This window comes from Lagenorhynchus albirostris, chromosome 17 (genome assembly GCF_949774975.1).
Source record: "Lagenorhynchus albirostris chromosome 17, mLagAlb1.1, whole genome shotgun sequence".
NCBI classification, from domain to species: domain Eukaryota; kingdom Metazoa; phylum Chordata; class Mammalia; order Artiodactyla; family Delphinidae; genus Lagenorhynchus; species Lagenorhynchus albirostris.
Window position 1 is genome coordinate 63,084,603 of NC_083111.1, and position 17,566 is coordinate 63,102,168.

Below are 17,566 nucleotides of genomic sequence, written 5' to 3' on the forward strand. Positions count from 1 at the left end.
AAAACCTGGTATCATACTTATACGGTCACTAGCCTGAGCTTCCACAGCCAGCCAGAGCTCCACTGAAGGCCAATCATCTCTTACCTCCAAATTCCTCTTTCCCTTCCCATTGCCACTCCACTAGTTCAAGTCCTCAATATCATCCTTGAACTACTGCAAAAATGTCTTAACTGCAGTACTTACCTCTGGTCACCTCCTCCTATAATCAAACATAAACTCTCAAAGAACAATGTTCCTAAATATTGGGCTGGCAAAAAGTTCATTCGGGTTTCTCCATAACATCTTACAAAAAAAACCAAACAAAATTTTTGGCCAACCCATATATCCCTGTTCATGCAATTTCCTGCTGATAAGTAGAGAAATGATCGATCGATAGATAGATAGATAGATATTTTAAAAAACTAAACTCTAGAATTTGTCATTTATATTTTTCTAAGAGTTGGCAACTGTGGTCCACTTTTCCAAACTTATTTTCCATGACCTCCCTCTGTTTCAGATAAATTAAATCACTCTTCATTTCCTGAACAAGTCCTGAATTTTCCCATCCTTATGCCTTTGTTCCACTGTTTCTGTTCAGCCTACATATCCAGGTTTCAAAATCTTATCCATGCTTTATCCAACTTAATGTCATACAGTCTTCAAGGCAACATAGTTTAGTAAAAAGACAAACAATGAACATGGAATTATAGATTTTCCAAACACTTTTTCTTTGGCCTCCATTACACCCATGTTCTCACAGCAAAGAAATGAATTTCATCATCCTTTATGCTCCTATGTTACTTTGCCTATGTTTATTTACAGGAATTACCACATTCTGCCTTATGCCTTAGCTATTTTTTTCTACTTCATTTTTCTACTAAATTATAAAGTTCTTGAAAAGGCAAGACATCTTATTCATCTTTGATTCATGCCGTGAAGTATAAAATAATTATCAATTCATGAATTGGATATTATGAATATTCACATTGTCAAATGCAGCACTGTTCTGTGGTCCTGCCTCTCCTAAAAGTCTATGTTTTCTTGCTTAGATTTCAGAGATTCGGTAGGAGTCTGCCTAAGTTTTTTAATACTCTGAGATAGCATTTGGGAATAGGGGCTCACCCAAAAAAGAATCTAAATTTTTTTCCTTTCTCCAGGAGCAATCATTTGAAGCTATTCAGAGCTTTGCTTGTATTCAAGTGATACTACTTCCCTTCTCCTTCTTCACTTGGACACCAGGTTTTATGAGTTGGGTCCACCATCACCCAACATACAGCACTCCTGAGGCTTAGCTAACACGATGTCCTGCCCATATGTATGTGCCTTTGTTTCTGACACCAATTCCTGGTCTAAAGGATTCTAGTCCATGAAGCAGAACTTGTTTCATTCTACCCAGCTATTACAAGCCATAGAGAAGTCACACAGAAAGAACTCCTGGTGGCCACTTTCTTCAGCTGGGCACAGGGAAGGGCAGGGCTAGTGCCAGGGGGTTGAGAATGTGGTATGTAAATTGGTAGACTTGATAGACTCCATTCCAGTTCAAAAAACTTTTAAAATAATTATTTAATTCTCCAAGAAGCTCACTTCCCTAGAAGGAGTTCATTTAGCAGTGGGAGAAATTAACTTATTTCTCAAATTTCTAGGTAAGTTATAGTTTGAATTTTTTACTTAAACTCCTACATTTTGGGGTTTTTTTTAATAAGAAATGCACTAAAAATAAATTTTTAAAATGTGGGCAATAGGAAGATGTTTCCAAAGAGGATAACATTAAATACTAAGTATATAATGTTCCCATCAGTGTTCCTTCTCTGACCCTCATTGTTTCTAGAAAAGCAAGAAGTCAAGAGCTTTGTCAGAAAAGCAAGAGGGTTTGGTTGAAATTAGCCATATCACTGGACACCACGTAGGGCTGACCTGCCTAACATATAATGGGAATTACCTTGTGTTCTGCCAACTCTCTGGGGTCCCAGAAAAGGGACCTATGAAGGAAATTCAGAAAAGAGCAACAAAATTAAGGAGTTGAAAGGCTGATTTAGGAGGCACATTATGAGAATTAAGTATCATGTGGCCTGGCTGAACAATGACTGAAAGAAGACACGGTGAATGTCCGTGAGCTTACAGAGAATGCGATCACCGAGGAAAGGAGAGAGGTGGAGTTGTCCTGGGGTTGATAACACCATAGTCACTGCTTTTCATTGGTTTCACTTTTAATATGGGATTCTGTGCTTTCCATTTCTCTTTCCTGCTACAGAAGCCACTGCCAATATATTTTAAATCTTTTATAATAATGAAAAAGATAAAACAACAACAATGGAAACCCTTGTAAAAGTTTGCCTTTATAAAATGTAGGAAGTTCTCTAAATGTATTCTCTAAAGGTAGGAGCATTGACTGATAAGTCATAAGAATATAAATCCATTAACAGTCCATCTGAGATAGAGAGGGAGAAATGAGTCTCTGGTACCACATCTAGGGTAAGGGAAAGGGTAGAGAGAAAGAAGGGAAAGGGGAAAAGTGAATCCACCACAGTACTTGCACCTTCTAACCCAGTGGAGTCTCCATCTTCGTTGGTCGCCAAGACCAGTAACTCATGAAAAGTCTCTATTACGGGGGCCCCTAACTTCCCCAGAGACCTCAACTGACACATGGTTTATTTCACACAGGAGATCACCAGCCTGTGTGCTATCCTTTAGACTCTGAGTCTGCGGAAAGACTAAGAGAAGGTGCATGTCATGGGCAGATGGGTGATGGCTGATAGGACCAACTTAGCCTCTACTGCCGCAGAGGAACAAACAGCCTCCAGTTCTTTCTTACCTCATTGTATGCAAAGCGGTGACAAAAGACAAAACTTCAAGTGAGGTTTGCAGTATCTCAAAAGGTCTAAAAACAACTGATCCATCCTTGAAATAGGTGTTGGGGGTATTATGGAGAATATGACCTGCTCCCTGCCATCAAGGGCTCCCAGGCAGGAGAGGGAGGCAGACACAGAAATAAGCTCATCATTATTCTTCAGTGAGTTAAGAGATAAAAGAGAAAAGCAAGGACTGCTGGGCCTTCAGAGAGAATGAAATCTATCCCAGCGGAGAGGATTCAAGAGACCGTGTCCTGGAGGTGGCAAAGCAGGACCTGACATGATTGTCATCAGATGTCTTCATTTTCAATTTCCAATTGTTTTAATGTGGAGGTCCTTATCCTTTATAGCAGATGACAGAGTGGATATTCCTTCTGGGGTGACAAGGTCATAACGTAAGAGGTTTGGAGAACTTAAGGATGACACTTCCCTCAAACATTAGAAGCTGGTCCGTGGTGGGACAGACTGAGAAGCTGACACACAGAGAAGCAATAAAGATAGATAGAGGGATGGAGCCTTCATGGCTCCGAGGCCCTGATCTCAGTTGCCTCTGAGTCCTAGCGGCACCATTCCCACATCATTATTATGTGAAATACCACAGCCTCTGTCCGATAAAGTCGTCTTTCTGGAACTAGCTCCAGTTTGGTTTTTATCACTTTCAGCAGTCAAGAGACCTGAACGGCAGCACACGTTCGCAGTGACCTGACATCTTCCTTGTCCTAAAGTTGCATTTCTCCTCTCATCCTCCCCTTCTCCAACTAAAGTCAGCCCAACCTCCATGCTGCCAATTTCTCCTTGTTCTGTCAATTCATACAGTGAAAACTTGGCCTATAGTCTTGCCTCTCCAACAGTTGTGCTCCTAGCTGTCCCATATCAAGGTTTCCAAAGGCCAGCTCCCATTTCCAAGTACAATGAAGTGCTGTCTACCAAGAGCTTTCACCAGAAAATCCAACTGAGTGGATTGAGGGTTGCGTCCAAGAATCTATATTTTTCATATACAATGCAATATTACTCAACCTTAAAAAAGAATGAAATACTGCCATTTGCAGCAACATGGATGGACCTAGAGATTATCATATTAAGTAAGTCAGAGAATGACAAATGTCATATGATATCACTTACATATGGAACTTAAAAATGATATAAATGAACTTATTTACAAAACAGAAATAGATTCACAGACATAGAAAACAAACTTATGGTTACCATAGAGGATAGATAGCAGGGGGTGGGGAGATGGAGAAAAATTAGGAGTTTGGGATGAGCATATACACACTAGTATATATAAAATAGGTAAACAATAGGGACCTACTGTGTAGCACAGGGAACTATACTCAATATCTTGTCATAACCTATAATGGAAAATAATAACCCATATATATAACTGAATCACCTTGCTGTACACTTGAAACTAACACAACATTGTAAATTAACTATACTTCAATTTTTTAAAAACTCATTAAAAAAAGAATCTATATTTTTCAAAAATACACCCTGGTTGATTCTGACGTGCAGGCAGGTGGAAGCATCACTAGACCAGATGACCCATGGGGCCCATCAATTTGAAGAGTGTATTGAGTGTCCTCGACATGGCACAAATTAATCGTTCAATCTGTCATCAAGATTTACTGCTCCGTCTGCTTTTCCTCAAAGACAGCAGAATTCATGTAGGCTCGGAATTATGTAACAGCAGTTTTCAGCTGCTCAGAGAACTGTACTGAAGGGCTTGGGATGACTGCATGCGGGGAAGCAGGCGTGGCAGGGGCAGACCTGGGCCCTTACGTAAGCTGCCTTTGATTTCTTCACACCGGAGCTGGATGACCTAGAGGAAATTTGTTTCCTTTTAAAGCCTAGAGTTCCATCCCAAGTCTGTATAATTTTTCTGAAAAGTGTCTTTCCAACACGACTACCCCCAAAGGAGCTGGACATAGTTATCCCTGAGGCAGAAGCGAAGTTGAAGTACAGGGGAGACATTTTGTTTTAAACCATCAAGCAGTGTCAACTCTGGAGCAGTCAGACTGCTCTCCTCCTCATGAGAGATGACAAGCGTTTCACGGCAGTCATTTTTGAAAGTAGGTGCCAGGTGGGAGAGGGGTTTGATTTGCTGGAGCGTCAGCTCAGTAAAGCAAGTACCTCCCCCAGTCCTCCCTTAATTTGCTGAGGTTTTGACAGGGGCTGAGCTGAAGGGGCCTTATAAATTCTCACAGGCTCTTGTATTCTGACATGTGCTGTTTCACAGGAGGCGTGACACCACTGGTGTTTCAAGGTTTTTCTCTACCAGGAAGAAAGTTTTTATGTACCTCGGGCTCTTGTATTTTTATTTCATTATGTTTTACTTGTATTTCTACCAAACCTGCAGAATCGGCGGGGCTTGGAATAGTTAAAGTCAAAAGGACTTTTTGCCTTTCGGTAAACAGCATCGTCCCCCATCCTCACTTTAAGATTTCTTCTACTTTCTGCTCCCCCCCGCCCCGTCCCCAGCCACCACTTTCTCCCTTCTCTTTCTCCTTTCCTCCCTCTCTCCCCTCCCCCCCTCTCAACACTCTCAAAGCGTGCCCTAAACGGTGACAAACTTGCATGTGCTTCCTTTATGACTAAACCCCTGGGCCTCTAGCCAACCCCTCACAGATGGTCCCAAACATCGGACACCCCTTTAGGGGCACCCCACGTTTGCAACCCAGCTGGGAACGGCCAGGGTGGAGGAGAAGCGTGACGGGGAGTGGCGGTGTCTTAGTCCTGGGGGAAAGCGAAGCAGCTTCCAGGAGGAAACAGGCGTTTCCTTCCCACGCGCTCGGCGAAGCCCTGGGTCCTGGCCCTAGGCCTCCACCCAGCCCCTCCCGGCGCCCTGGGAAAAGCCAGTCGCTACACACAGGCACATGCAGGCCCCGGGGCCGCGCCCTAAGGAGAGCAGCACCCACGGCCAATTGCTATGGCAACTCCGGGGCTCGTTCCATTCCCCACCCCGCCGATCCCCCCGCCTCCTGCCTGAGCTGCAGCCAACCGGCTTGTGCGCGTCCCAGGAGCGCGCTATAAAACCTGCGCGGTGGCGCCGGGCAGGGGCGAGCCCGACCAGGAGCAGCGCGCGCAGAGCTAATCTCCGACCTGGAAAGCCCTGTGAAAGCGGCAGGAAAACGCCTGAACATGCAGAGTGCGCAGAGCCTGCGACTCGGTCCACCCAATCAGTGCCGCTGCCTGGCTTTCCTCCTGCTCCTCCATCTCCTGGGACAGGTGAGTGGCGCACTCATCAGGTGCCTCTGGTTACTTTGCCTTTCTTGGGCGGCCCCTGCTCGGTCCCGGGGTTGCTCTGCCTTCCAGGGTCCCTGCTAAGAAGTTTCTCCTGATCTCGCCCGCCCCCAGGTCCTTGCGACTCCGCGCTGCCCCTCCTCGTGCCCGGCTCCGTGCCCCAAGAAGCCGCCGACCTGCGCCCCCGGGGTGAGAGCCGTGCTGGACGACTGCTCCTGCTGCCTGGTGTGCGCCCGCCAGCGCGGCGAGAGCTGCTCCGTGATGCTGCCCTGCGAGGAGAGCCGCGGTCTCTTCTGCGACCGCAGAGCGGACCCCAGCGCCCAAACTGGCATCTGCATGGGTAACCCTGCCCCCTCCTCCGCTTGACCTCCTGTCCCTCAGCTAGCGGAGCTGCCCGCTCTTTCCTCTCTCCTTCCCCCCAACTCCCGAGAGGGTGATGAGCAAATACTAACAGTGATGCCGTGGGTGATGTTTATGGAGCGCTGTGTGCCGGGGATGGTCTGGGGGCGCGTGGGGCTTTGCGGAGCGCCAGAAGCCAGAAGGGAAACCTGCCCGCGGAGGTGAGAAGCATTTGCCTCCCTAGAGAAGAATCTAGATAGACAGGGAGCAGAGCAGAGTTAAGGGCCAGTGAAGTCATTTCCTTTGGAAGTTTCCAGGGTACGCTCGGGGGGTGATGGAATCTTGGGCTTACTTACAGGCTCACACTTCCCCCAACTGTAGCCAGGCTGGTTTGTTTTCACACCTGTAATTGTCCTGTTTGAGCCAAAGCAGCCACTGCTCTCCTGGGATGACTATGCAACCCCTGTCTGGGCCGTGAGTAAAATAAAAATGCAGGCAACCAGCCAATCCAGGATGGTGAAACTTAATCAACTGGGGATCAATTTTCCACACGGTGCACCATTTAGTTGGAGACCTGTCCCTGCCTCCCTGGATAAGAGGGCTTGGAATAGGCTTTTAGTTTCTTCTCTAAACGAGTAATGATTTATCGTGCTGGAATGCCAAGGAATCCTGATGCCCTTCCCAGTTTGACCAGTTAACCTGTTTGGAGGCTTATGAAGAGCACTTTTTTCTTTTTAATTCTGAGCTTCTGGAGTAGGAGAATCTAAGGAGGTTCTTGTGAAACGACACTATCATTGGGAACAACAGCTGAGGGCCCTGGGGAATGTCACTTCACGGCTCTGCCCATCTTTCCTCGTGCGTAAAATGAGTGGCGGGACTGGGTGGTCTTGAGTGTTTCTTCTTGCACTGGGAGGCCTCCATGAGGACATCTCTCTGCTGGTGGTGGATCAGCAACCAGATGGCCTCAACTAGGAAAAGAATGATTTGGGGCTTGGAATATGTGCTGTGGCTCTTATATAGCCTCCTCGATGCACCGTGTTCTTGATTTTCTCTCCCCTTCCCTCTCTGCTCTGCTTCCCCAACATTCTAGCGATAGAAGGAGACAATTGTGTGTTCGATGGAGTCATCTACCAAAGTGGAGAGACCTTCCAGCCTAGCTGCAAATACCAGTGCGCCTGCCAAGATGGGCAGGTTGGTTGTGTGCCCCGCTGTGAAGAGGACCTGCTACTGCCCCAGCCTGACTGCCCAGCTCCGAGAAAAGTTAAAGTGCCTGGGGAGTGCTGTGAAAAGTGGATCTGTGACTCCAATGAGACGGGGACATTAGGGGACCTCCAAACCCTTCCAGGTGAGAAATTCAACATACCTGAAAATGATCACAGCACAGGACTAAGTGCATGCAGGAAGCATGTATGCTCTTTGGGATCTGCAGTGAGAAACTGGCTTCAGCTTCTGGTCATTCAGTTGTGGAGTCCAGCTTGCCCACTGAGATCAGACACATCACGTGTTGGAATCCCAGACAAGTTACTGAAGTACACATAGTCTCTTCCGAAGAAGAATCACATCCAGTGGTTCTGTTGAGCCATAGGAATGAGTTTTCTTATTACACGACTGCCATTTATATTTTAGTCTGTCCCACTTGACCCTTGTTAACATTGCAAAGATGTGCTTTGGCAACTTTATGCAAAACATGTAATCGATAGAGCTTCAGTACTTGTGGCAAGTGTCAACTCCATGGGAACACCATTTAAGCCATTTGCAAAGGGCCTGGTGATAACTCTTTCTTTTCTGGACTCTGTCAACTGCCTATGCACTCTTAAGACCAGGTTCCCTAAAGAATGCCATCCCTGGACAGGTGTCACAGAGAAATGCCACCTTTCCAGGTGCTGCAGGAAGGATCAAGTGATACTTCAGGTTCTTTGTTTTGCTTTTCCTTTTGTTTTGGCTTATAAAGGAAGTGATAGTTTTTGAAAAGCAAACATTCAAGATCCAGTAGAGAATATTTTAGAAGCCATTAATCAGCCAGATTATTTATACTGGCAGTACACAGAACTTTACAGTTTTTCTGAAGTCAGAAATTCTCAGCCATGCTTACAGATAGGAAAACTGCCATGTAAGAGAGGAGATGTGCCCTAGGCCATGCATATTAAATGTTGAGACAGAACTGTCTGTCATCAAAGTCCCAGTGACTATATCCTACAACCCAAATAACCAATTCTACCTCCCATAGCAGAGCATTACCTCCATCACTATTCTGAGTTGGTTGGTTCTACTTACTCATCCTATTACAATTTTTTCATTATCCTTTCTCTGGACAAAATCACACATTGAAAACATTACTGTTTATGGAATGGTTTTTGATGCTATACTGTGCTATATTCTTAGAACTACTAAGCTTCTCAAAGACAGGTCCTCCTAAACTTCTTATGAACAAATCGGACAGTCATTCCACAAAGATTTCTTGAAGGCCGACCATGTGCCAGGCATTGTGCTACGTGTTAGGGGTTTATAAATACAGAGATCCAGGTCTGCCCCCTGAGAACACCTGAGCTGCGCAGGTGCCGAACTGGATGAGACGCTCTTCCTAATGATGGTTGAAAGGACCACTTTGCCATCCCCACATTTTACGCAATAACACTGTCCCTATTTCAACATCCTGCAGCCTACAGGACCGAAGCCACTCTAGGAGTTGCAGTCTCCGACTCAGGTATCAACTGCATTGAGCAGACCACAGAGTGGAGTGCGTGTTCCAAGAGTTGTGGCATGGGTTTTTCCACCCGGGTCACCAACAGGAATCCACATTGCGAGATGGTGAAGCAGACCCGGCTCTGCATGGTGCGACCCTGTGACCAAGAGCACAAGCAGCCGGCAGATAAGGTATGAGCCTGGGAGCAGCCCCCACCACAGAGGAGGGGGCCTTGCCTCGTTGGGGCCTGTGTTTTATTTTTTGTTGTTGTTTTTCTTATAAGGCAAGGAATAGTGACTTTATTCAGAAAGCCAGCAGACCGAGAAGATGGCGGACTAGTGTCCCCAAAAACCATTTTAATGGGGTCTGGATGTCAGTTTATTTTATAGAACAGAGAGGGGGAGAGGTGAGGAAATAAAGTAAAAAGACCATTGATTTTGCAAAATATCTCCTGGCTTGGCCAGCATCAGGGAGGGGACGTGTTAATTTCTTCTTTTCTGCAGGCATTCACAGGTGGGCAGGGTCAGATTGTCTCCCTGTGAGCTGAACAAAGGCACTTTAGTTTAACATTCAGGCAGCAGCAGGGCAGGGTTCCCTGAGGCAGTCCATTATGTATGATTATAAAAACAAAAGCAACAAAAAGCAAAGCTTAAAGTAAAAGAAACAGATCCAACATGGAGTCAGAGTTTGCTCTTCCCTGTAACAATTTCCCACTGTCTTGTCCATTCCACACTCCTGTGGAAAAGGGGGCAATGACCATTCTAACTGCTTCTTGCTGTGTCTTGTCAGATGGATCTTTCTGAGAATGTCCACCATTGGTGCCAGTTGTTCCAAATGTTGAGATTTGTCTTCTTTTGTTCCTCTTCAGAAAGTGTTTACTTTACACCTGTAGACTTAAAAAATATTCACAACCTAAAAGTAGAGAGTTATGTTTTATTCGGGAGGGGGGCCTGGGCTTTAGAAAGTCACTGTGAAGCTGACTTCAAGGTCAGCTCTAATGAAGGAGTTTACCTTCTTTTATTTTCTCTTTAATGTATTGAAATATCCCCAGCAACTCACAGCAGATGAAGAGGGAGGGGTCAGACCTCTACAGTAATGTCCCTGGTTGAGAAAAGTCTGGCAAATCTCATTTCATCCTGGAAAAAACTGGCTACTCAGTGGTCAAACATGATTTCTTTTAGAGAGGTCATTTCTGAGCTCAGCTTTCTTCACCCTTTAGGTTCAGTCTGAAGGAAGTAACAGAGTAGGGACCACATCTGCCTTCCTCATCCCTCAGTCCCCCACATCCTACCTGGGATATACTGTGTGCTTGATAAACAACTGTTGATGAATAAATGAATGGATGTCTGGGAATTATTTTCTGTATTTCAAAAAGCCTAGTATGACTAGTACATTTGCCAGCATAAGGCTATCTGTGCCAAATAAAATAGCACATTTCTTTCCTTTTTTGCTGGAATGATATCAACTCAGTGTGTTAATGCTGAGTACAAGGCATGCAGATCAGAAGCTCTGATTGGTTCCTGATGACATCACAAGCCTTGTTAGCAGAGCCCTAGGTCAGATAAATGCAGTACCCAAATCGAACTAGTATATGGACCCTTGTACAAACCTAAGGCCAAAATAAAACAGTTCCTAACAATGAAAGATTTACATATCTCTCCACTGAGGCAATATCATCTCATGCTTAAGGGTGCAACTCTGGAGCCAGACAGCCTGGCTTTAAATCTTGGCTTCCCACATGAACTAGCTATGGGATCTTGGGTGATTTTCTTAACCTTTAAGCCTCAGTTCTTTCCCCCATATAACAGAGACATTAACAGTACCTACCTCAGAGTTGTCATGAGGATTAAATAGAATGAATTTGTGAAGTGCTGGGCATAGATTACTCTGTTAACATAAATATCATTACCTAATATTAAGCATCATTTCTATTTATTGATAAAATAAGAGTCTCTAGTGGTTGCATTGTTATATGGCTACTTAGCTGTATGACTCTTTGAGGTCCATTCTAACTTTATGCTTCTTCCACCAATTTAGAAAGAGCCCCTAGAAACACCGTCTTCTCTATTTCTGTCCTTCCCTCTCTCTCTCTCTCTTTCTCACACACACACACACACACACACACACACACACACACACACACACACACAGATATTGCAGACCTTGTACCTTTTTGTGGATATTGGCAAAAATATACACTAAACATTAAATATTAAAAAGGAAAAAATAAGAAGCCTTTAAATATTGTCAAGTACACAGTAACTTGCTTATTAAATAAGCCATTTCCATGTCATGACTTTAAAATTTTGCTTTTCCTATTGTTTCTTTTTCCAAAATTCATATTTTTCTTGTACCTTGCACCAAGTTTGATATTGGGAGATATTATATTTAAGACATTTATTTATAGTGTATATATATATATATATATATATATATATATATATATATATGTATGTATGTATGTATTTCATTAAGGGGCCGGAAATTTGTTTGGAATCTAGGGAAATGCCAGCCAAATAATCATTACTTCCTTATCACCAAAAGGTTCTTAAATGTGAGATGGTGCTTCTTAAAGCGTGATTCCCCAGACCAGCAGCATCATCTAAGAACTTGTTAGAAATGGAAATTATGGGGGCACACATCAAACCTACCGAATCAGAAACTCTGGGTGTAAGGCCCAACAATGTGTGTTTTAACAAACCCTCTAGATGATTCTGATGTACTCTTATTAAAGTTTGAGAGCTACCAATTTTAGAGAATTCCAAGTCTCATCACTCCACAAGCTGTGGATTACAACTAGGAAGGTGAAAAGCAGTGGAAAATTGTGACAAATTAGGTGAAGAAATCTAGGTGGGAAATTAACATATCATCAATGTCTTACTGAATTATCAATATTGGGTTCCTCTTCAACTCTTACCAATGGAATGTTGAATAAATTCTCCACTTACCGTGCCTTCATGGAAACTAACCTTAAATCCCACTGTCTTAGACTTTTCTGAGTCACAGTGTAATAGAAGGAACAGGCTTTGTGTCTAACAAATTCAGGTTCTAGATGTTTTCTGATCACTTTGGCCTCTGAGACTACGATTACTCATTTATAAAACTTGGACAGTTGCTCTTTATGTGAATAACTGCTCCTTGTATGAGTGAATGTTCCTAATAAGGTTAAGTAAGTTAATGTCTGAAAAATATTTGAAACATTAGTAGGCTTGCAGTGATGCCATATTTATTCCATTTCTCTTTATAACACCTAAGAACGTATTGGGCTAATAACAACGCCAAAGCCTATTTATGGTGGTTTGAAAAAATAGTTTTCTTTATCATACATATGCTTTCATCTCCATGCTTATGCCACATGGTCAAAAGATGGTTATATACAATTAGGCGTGATTTCCACATTCTAGATAGGAAGGCAAATGAATGCAGGAAGCGATTAAGAACTGTACCCATCTGAAGGGCAAAGGATTTCCCAGGATCCCTTGGTTTATGTATCACTGGCCAGAACTTGGCCACAAGGCCATTGCAAGCTCCCAGATATTCTGGGGAAGAATATACTTGCAGTGGACCACATTACTCAAACAAAATTAACATTCTGTTAGCAAAGAAGAAAGAGCAACAGATTTTGGGTAGGCAACTAGCAAGTTATTCCATATGCCTAGACTGATCCCTTGGAGGAATGATGGCCGTTTCATGCATCACTCCTTTTCTTCTTTCTTAGAAAGGGAAAAAGTGTCTCCGCACTACCAAGTCACTCAAAGCCATCCACCTGCAGTTTGAGAACTGCACGAGCCTATACACCTACAAGCCCAGGTTCTGCGGTGTCTGCAGCGATGGCCGATGCTGTACTCCACACAACACCAAAACCATCCAGGTGGAGTTCCAGTGCTCCCCAGGCCAGACCCTCAAGAAACCAGTGATGGTCATCGGGACCTGCACCTGTCACAACAACTGTCCTCATAACAATGCGTCTTTCCTCCAAGACTTAAAGCCAAACACCAGCAGAGGAGAAATGTAATGTGTCCCCTAAGAAGCCCACCTACAGAGGCAACCTGTGGCCACCCACTATCAAATGACTATAAGAAAAATTACAAAGAATTATTATCCACATCTGCGTCCCATGTATTTTCTATGGTCATGTGAGGTCAGTTATGTCTGTTTTTTTTTTCATGAAAGATATGATTAACTGTAAACTTGGAATCAAGGTAAGCTCAGGATAGTGCTTAGGGATGACATTCTTTTGTGCTGTTTACTACACATGGAAATTTCTGTAAACTTCAGAAATCAGATATATGTCTTACTGTGTAGACTGTATCCCATTACACTCATTTTGTTATACGCTAGTGAAATTTCAAGAAAAGGTCACAGTAATGAATGACATGGTGAAATCTAAGGTCATACTGAGGGTGTCATCATACAAATATTTCACCATAGATTGAGATTTGACCTAAGGGTTCTCTGTGGAGCGCTCATTTTGAGTAGCTCAACTCTGAACTTCAAATTCCGAGATCCAAGGAAACATATAGCTCTTCAACTCGAAATCTAGAGATTATTAGTTTTTTGTGTACATAGAAAACAAGCTGTATCTACGGTAATGGAATGCTTATTAATTAAGTGCACTGGTGTCATAAATTGGCTCCATTTCAGACAAGTTGACTCCTTTCCAAAAGAAAGAAGCTAAACAGAAAACTCTCCCTTATACATAGATGACCAGCCTCTACCAGCCCTCAGACATTTGTATGTGTCTGGAGGCTGCTGGGGATCACTAGTTTTTTAATTCAGAAGAAGCAGAACATATCAGCAGGGCTCCTCTCGCCTTACTGATGAATAAATTGAGGCCCAAAGCACCTGATTACAACCCTCGATGACTTTCAAGTGTGCTGGTAGTGGAATTTTGAAAAAGAAGAACAAAATCGACAAGACTGCAGTGACAAGATACCACAAACTCTATGGGAGTTTAGAATTATTGTACAGATCCCCAAACTTATCCTTGGGCCTTAGTTATGCAAACTCATGAACAAGATATATGTGTCTACATACATGTATCTAACTTGTCAGGCTATAAGATAGGTTGCAAACTTAAAATGTATACATTCTTCTAATGTCACCTTATGTGTTCAGCTTTTCTCCTTTGAAGTATTTATATAAATATAAATTATACATTTTTAAAATATTCTTTTTACTTTCTCTGTTTGTCAGACATTACTAAATAAACATGATCTTATCAGTGTGTGACTCTGCTGTTATTTTTGTGCTTCTGAGTTGTTTATTGAAAATATAAATTAAATATTGAAAGCAAAGTGGTCATCTTTAGTTGAGCTTACAACTTCTTATCAGAAGGAAAACAAAAGACAGCTCTTAATTTGGTGATCTCTATTGCCAAGGCCTCAGATATTCTCCACACTTTCTACTCAATCCAATATCTGGATCCCTGATGTTTTTTTCTGGACAACCTGCAAGACACCTCCACATGTTAAAAATTTCGTCTTTATTCCTGTCCTGCCCCTAGGTTCTTCAGAACTATTTTTTTTTTTAGATTCTATATATATGTGTTAGCATATGGTATTTGTTTTACTCTTTCTGACTTATTTCATACTGTATGACAGACTCTAAGTCCATCTACCTCACTACAAATAAGTCAATTTCGTTTCTTTTTATGGCTGAGTAATATTCCATTGTATATATGTGCCACGTCTTCTTTATCCATTCATCTGATGGACATTTAGTTTGTTTCCAACTCCGGGCTATTGTAAACAGAGCTGCAATGAACATTGTGGTACATGACTCTTTTTGAATTATGGTTTTCTCAGGGTATATGCCCAGTAGTGGGATTGCTGGGTCCTATGGTAGTTCTATTTTTAGTTTTTCAAGGAACCTCCATACTGTGCTCCATAGTGGCTGTATCAATTTACATTCCCACCAACAGTGCAAGAGGGTTCCCTTTTTTCCACACCCTCTCCAGCATTTATTGTTTGTATGTTTTTTGATGATGGCCATTCTGACTGGTGTGAGGCTATACCTCATTGTAGTTTTGATTTGCATTTCTCTAATGATTAGTGATACTGAGCATCCTTTCATGTGTTTGTTGGCAATCTGTATATCTTCTTTGGAGAAATGTCTATTTAGGTCTTCTGCCCATTTTTGGATTGGGTTGTTTGTTTTTCTGATATTGAGCTTCGTGAGCGGCTTGTAAATTTTGGAGATTAATCCTTTGTCAGTTGCTTTGTTTGCAAATATTTTCTCCCATTCTGAGGGTTACCTTTTCATCTTGTTTATGGTTTCCTTTGCTGTGCAAAAGCTTTTAAGTTTCATTAGGTCCCATTTGTTTATTTTTGTTTTTATTTCCATTTCTCTAGGAGGTGGGTCAAACAGGGTCTTGCTGTGATTTATGTCATAGAGTGTTCTACCTATGTTTTCCTCTAAGAGTTTTATAGTGTCTGGCCTTACATTTAGGTCTTTAATCCATTTTGAGTTTATTTTTGTGTATGGTGTTAGGGAGTGTTCTAATTTCATTCTTTTACATGTAGCTGTCCAGTTTCCCCAGCACCACTTATTGAAGAGGCTGTCTTTTCTGCATTGTATATTCTTGCCTCCTTTATCAAAGATAAGGTGACCATATGTGCGTGGGTTTATCTCTGGGCTTTCTATCCTGTTCCATTGACCTATATTTCTGTTTTTGTGCCAGTACCATACTGTCTTGATTACTCTAGCTTTGTAGTATAGTCTGAAGTTTGATAGGGAGTGCATTGAACCTGTAGATTGCTTTGGGTAGTATAGTCATTTTCACAATGTTGATTCTTCCAATCCAAGAGCATGGTATATCTCTCCATCTGTTTGTATCATATTTAATTTCTATTATCAGTGTCTTATAGTTTTCTGCATACAGGTCTTTTGTCTCCTTAGGTAGGTTTATTCCTAGGTATTTTATTCTTTTTGTTGCAATGGTAAATGGGAGTGTTTCCTTAATTTCTCTTTCAGATTTTTCATCATTAGTTATTTTACAATTATTCTTTAAAAATCCCATTACTCTGAGCATCTTGAGGCCAGTACCTTAGTCTTCTTTGTATCTGCCCCAGTACCTGGAACACAATAGGACCTCACTCTAAATCTACTGAATGAATGGATGGACAGATGGATAAGTGAATGAATCAATGAGTTATGCATTGACAAAAGATAAAATGTTCTTCAAAATAGATGTTAGGCTTTTAAACTATCTTTTTCAGTATCACTATCACTATGATTTTCTTTACCTCTCAGAGATCTCCCCACTCTGTAACATCCGCAAAAACACACACATGCATTCCTGAAATTATAATTTCAGCCAGTTGAAAAAATGTGATCTGATCTACAAATATTTGTTAAATCCAGAACGTTCTAGTAATACAGCAAGGAAAGTTATACTTACCGAGCAGAGTTTAGGGCTGCAGACAGTGCAGGCTTGGGAGTTATCCAAACCTGGGTTGCATATGGGACCTATTCTTTCCCAGCTGTGGGATATTGAAAAATTTGGATACACCCTCTGAGCCTCAGTTTCCACACCTGTAAGGTGGAATCATAATATTGAGAGAATAGTCAATCACCCTAGTTTGTCCTGGACTGAGATGGTCCCTGAGACTCAGGACTTTCAGTCGTAAAATCAGGACAGTCCAGGCAAAGTGGGATGAGCTGGTCACCCTAAGTATCAACTACATATTGTTGTAACATTATACACGTTCATAAGCACTTGACCATGCCAGGCACCTAGGAGGCCAGCAAATGACAGCTGTTAATATAAGTATCCAGTAAAGACAAGCACTGCCCCTTAGTCTTTGCATGTCATGTTCAGAGGCAGACATTACTGACCTCATTTTTACAGGAAAAGACATAGTGACTAAAAGAAGTTAATGACCTATTAAGGACACAGTAAATGAAGGAGCTGGGATTCAAACTCAGAGTCTGCCTGAGCTCAGAGCCAAAGTTCTTTCTTTTCTACGGCGCCGCAGCCACTGAGGCCAAGTATATTTTCAGCAACCAAAACAATTCCAACAGTTTTCATTTTTGTGCTGTTTTCCCAAACTATAAATGTTCTCTTTTAGAAACTGCATTGCAAAGTAGTGAGATTGTTGAGATCATTCTGTGAATGTGAAATTCTGAAAGCACTTAATTGCTGTTTAGTGATAAGGCACGCTTCACTGAAAATTATTGGAGGATTTTTCTTTTCTTTTACCACACAAGGATTCAATTCAACAATGCAGCAAGGACATCTTTAAGCAAGGAAATAACTTTGTCACATGCCTATCTGTGCTTGATGAGATTATCAGTAAAGCTTTTGCTGGAGATTTCTGGGCAGTATTAGACTTCTCTCCCAGGGTCTTCCTTGTAAGTACACGTTGTCATGCTTCTGAATGGGTTTCACTCCAAAATGCTCAACATCACAAGTCAAATCATCAAAACAGTATGTCCTTTTGGCCCGAGCTTAGCTTGAAGATTCATTTTT

At 42.4% G+C, this 17,566-nt stretch overlaps 1 protein-coding gene across 1 annotated transcript; it reads left to right on the plus strand.

Annotated features, from left to right (window-relative positions):
* The first annotated feature begins 5,867 nt into the window (after positions 1-5,867).
* On the plus strand, positions 5,868-14,325 carry CCN3 (cellular communication network factor 3). Its single transcript, XM_060127932.1, has 5 exons — positions 5,868-6,056; positions 6,186-6,411; positions 7,501-7,755; positions 9,070-9,284; positions 12,812-14,325. Exons 1-5 carry the CDS (start codon positions 5,970-5,972, stop codon positions 13,106-13,108), a joined length of 1,080 nt encoding a protein of 359 aa, XP_059983915.1. The 5' UTR covers positions 5,868-5,969; the 3' UTR covers positions 13,109-14,325.
* The last annotated feature ends 3,241 nt before the right edge of the window (positions 14,326-17,566 follow it).

Coding starts and splice junctions, on each gene's coding strand:
- CCN3 (XM_060127932.1), top strand. CDS start 5,970: ATGCAGAGTGCGCAGAGCCTGCGACTCGGTCCACCCAATCAGTGCCGC. Junction 6,057..6,185: donor TCCTCCATCTCCTGGGACAG/GTGAGTGGCGCA, acceptor GCCCGCCCCCAG/GTCCTTGCGACTCCGCGCTG. Junction 7,756..9,069: donor GGACCTCCAAACCCTTCCAG/GTGAGAAATTCA, acceptor AACATCCTGCAG/CCTACAGGACCGAAGCCACT.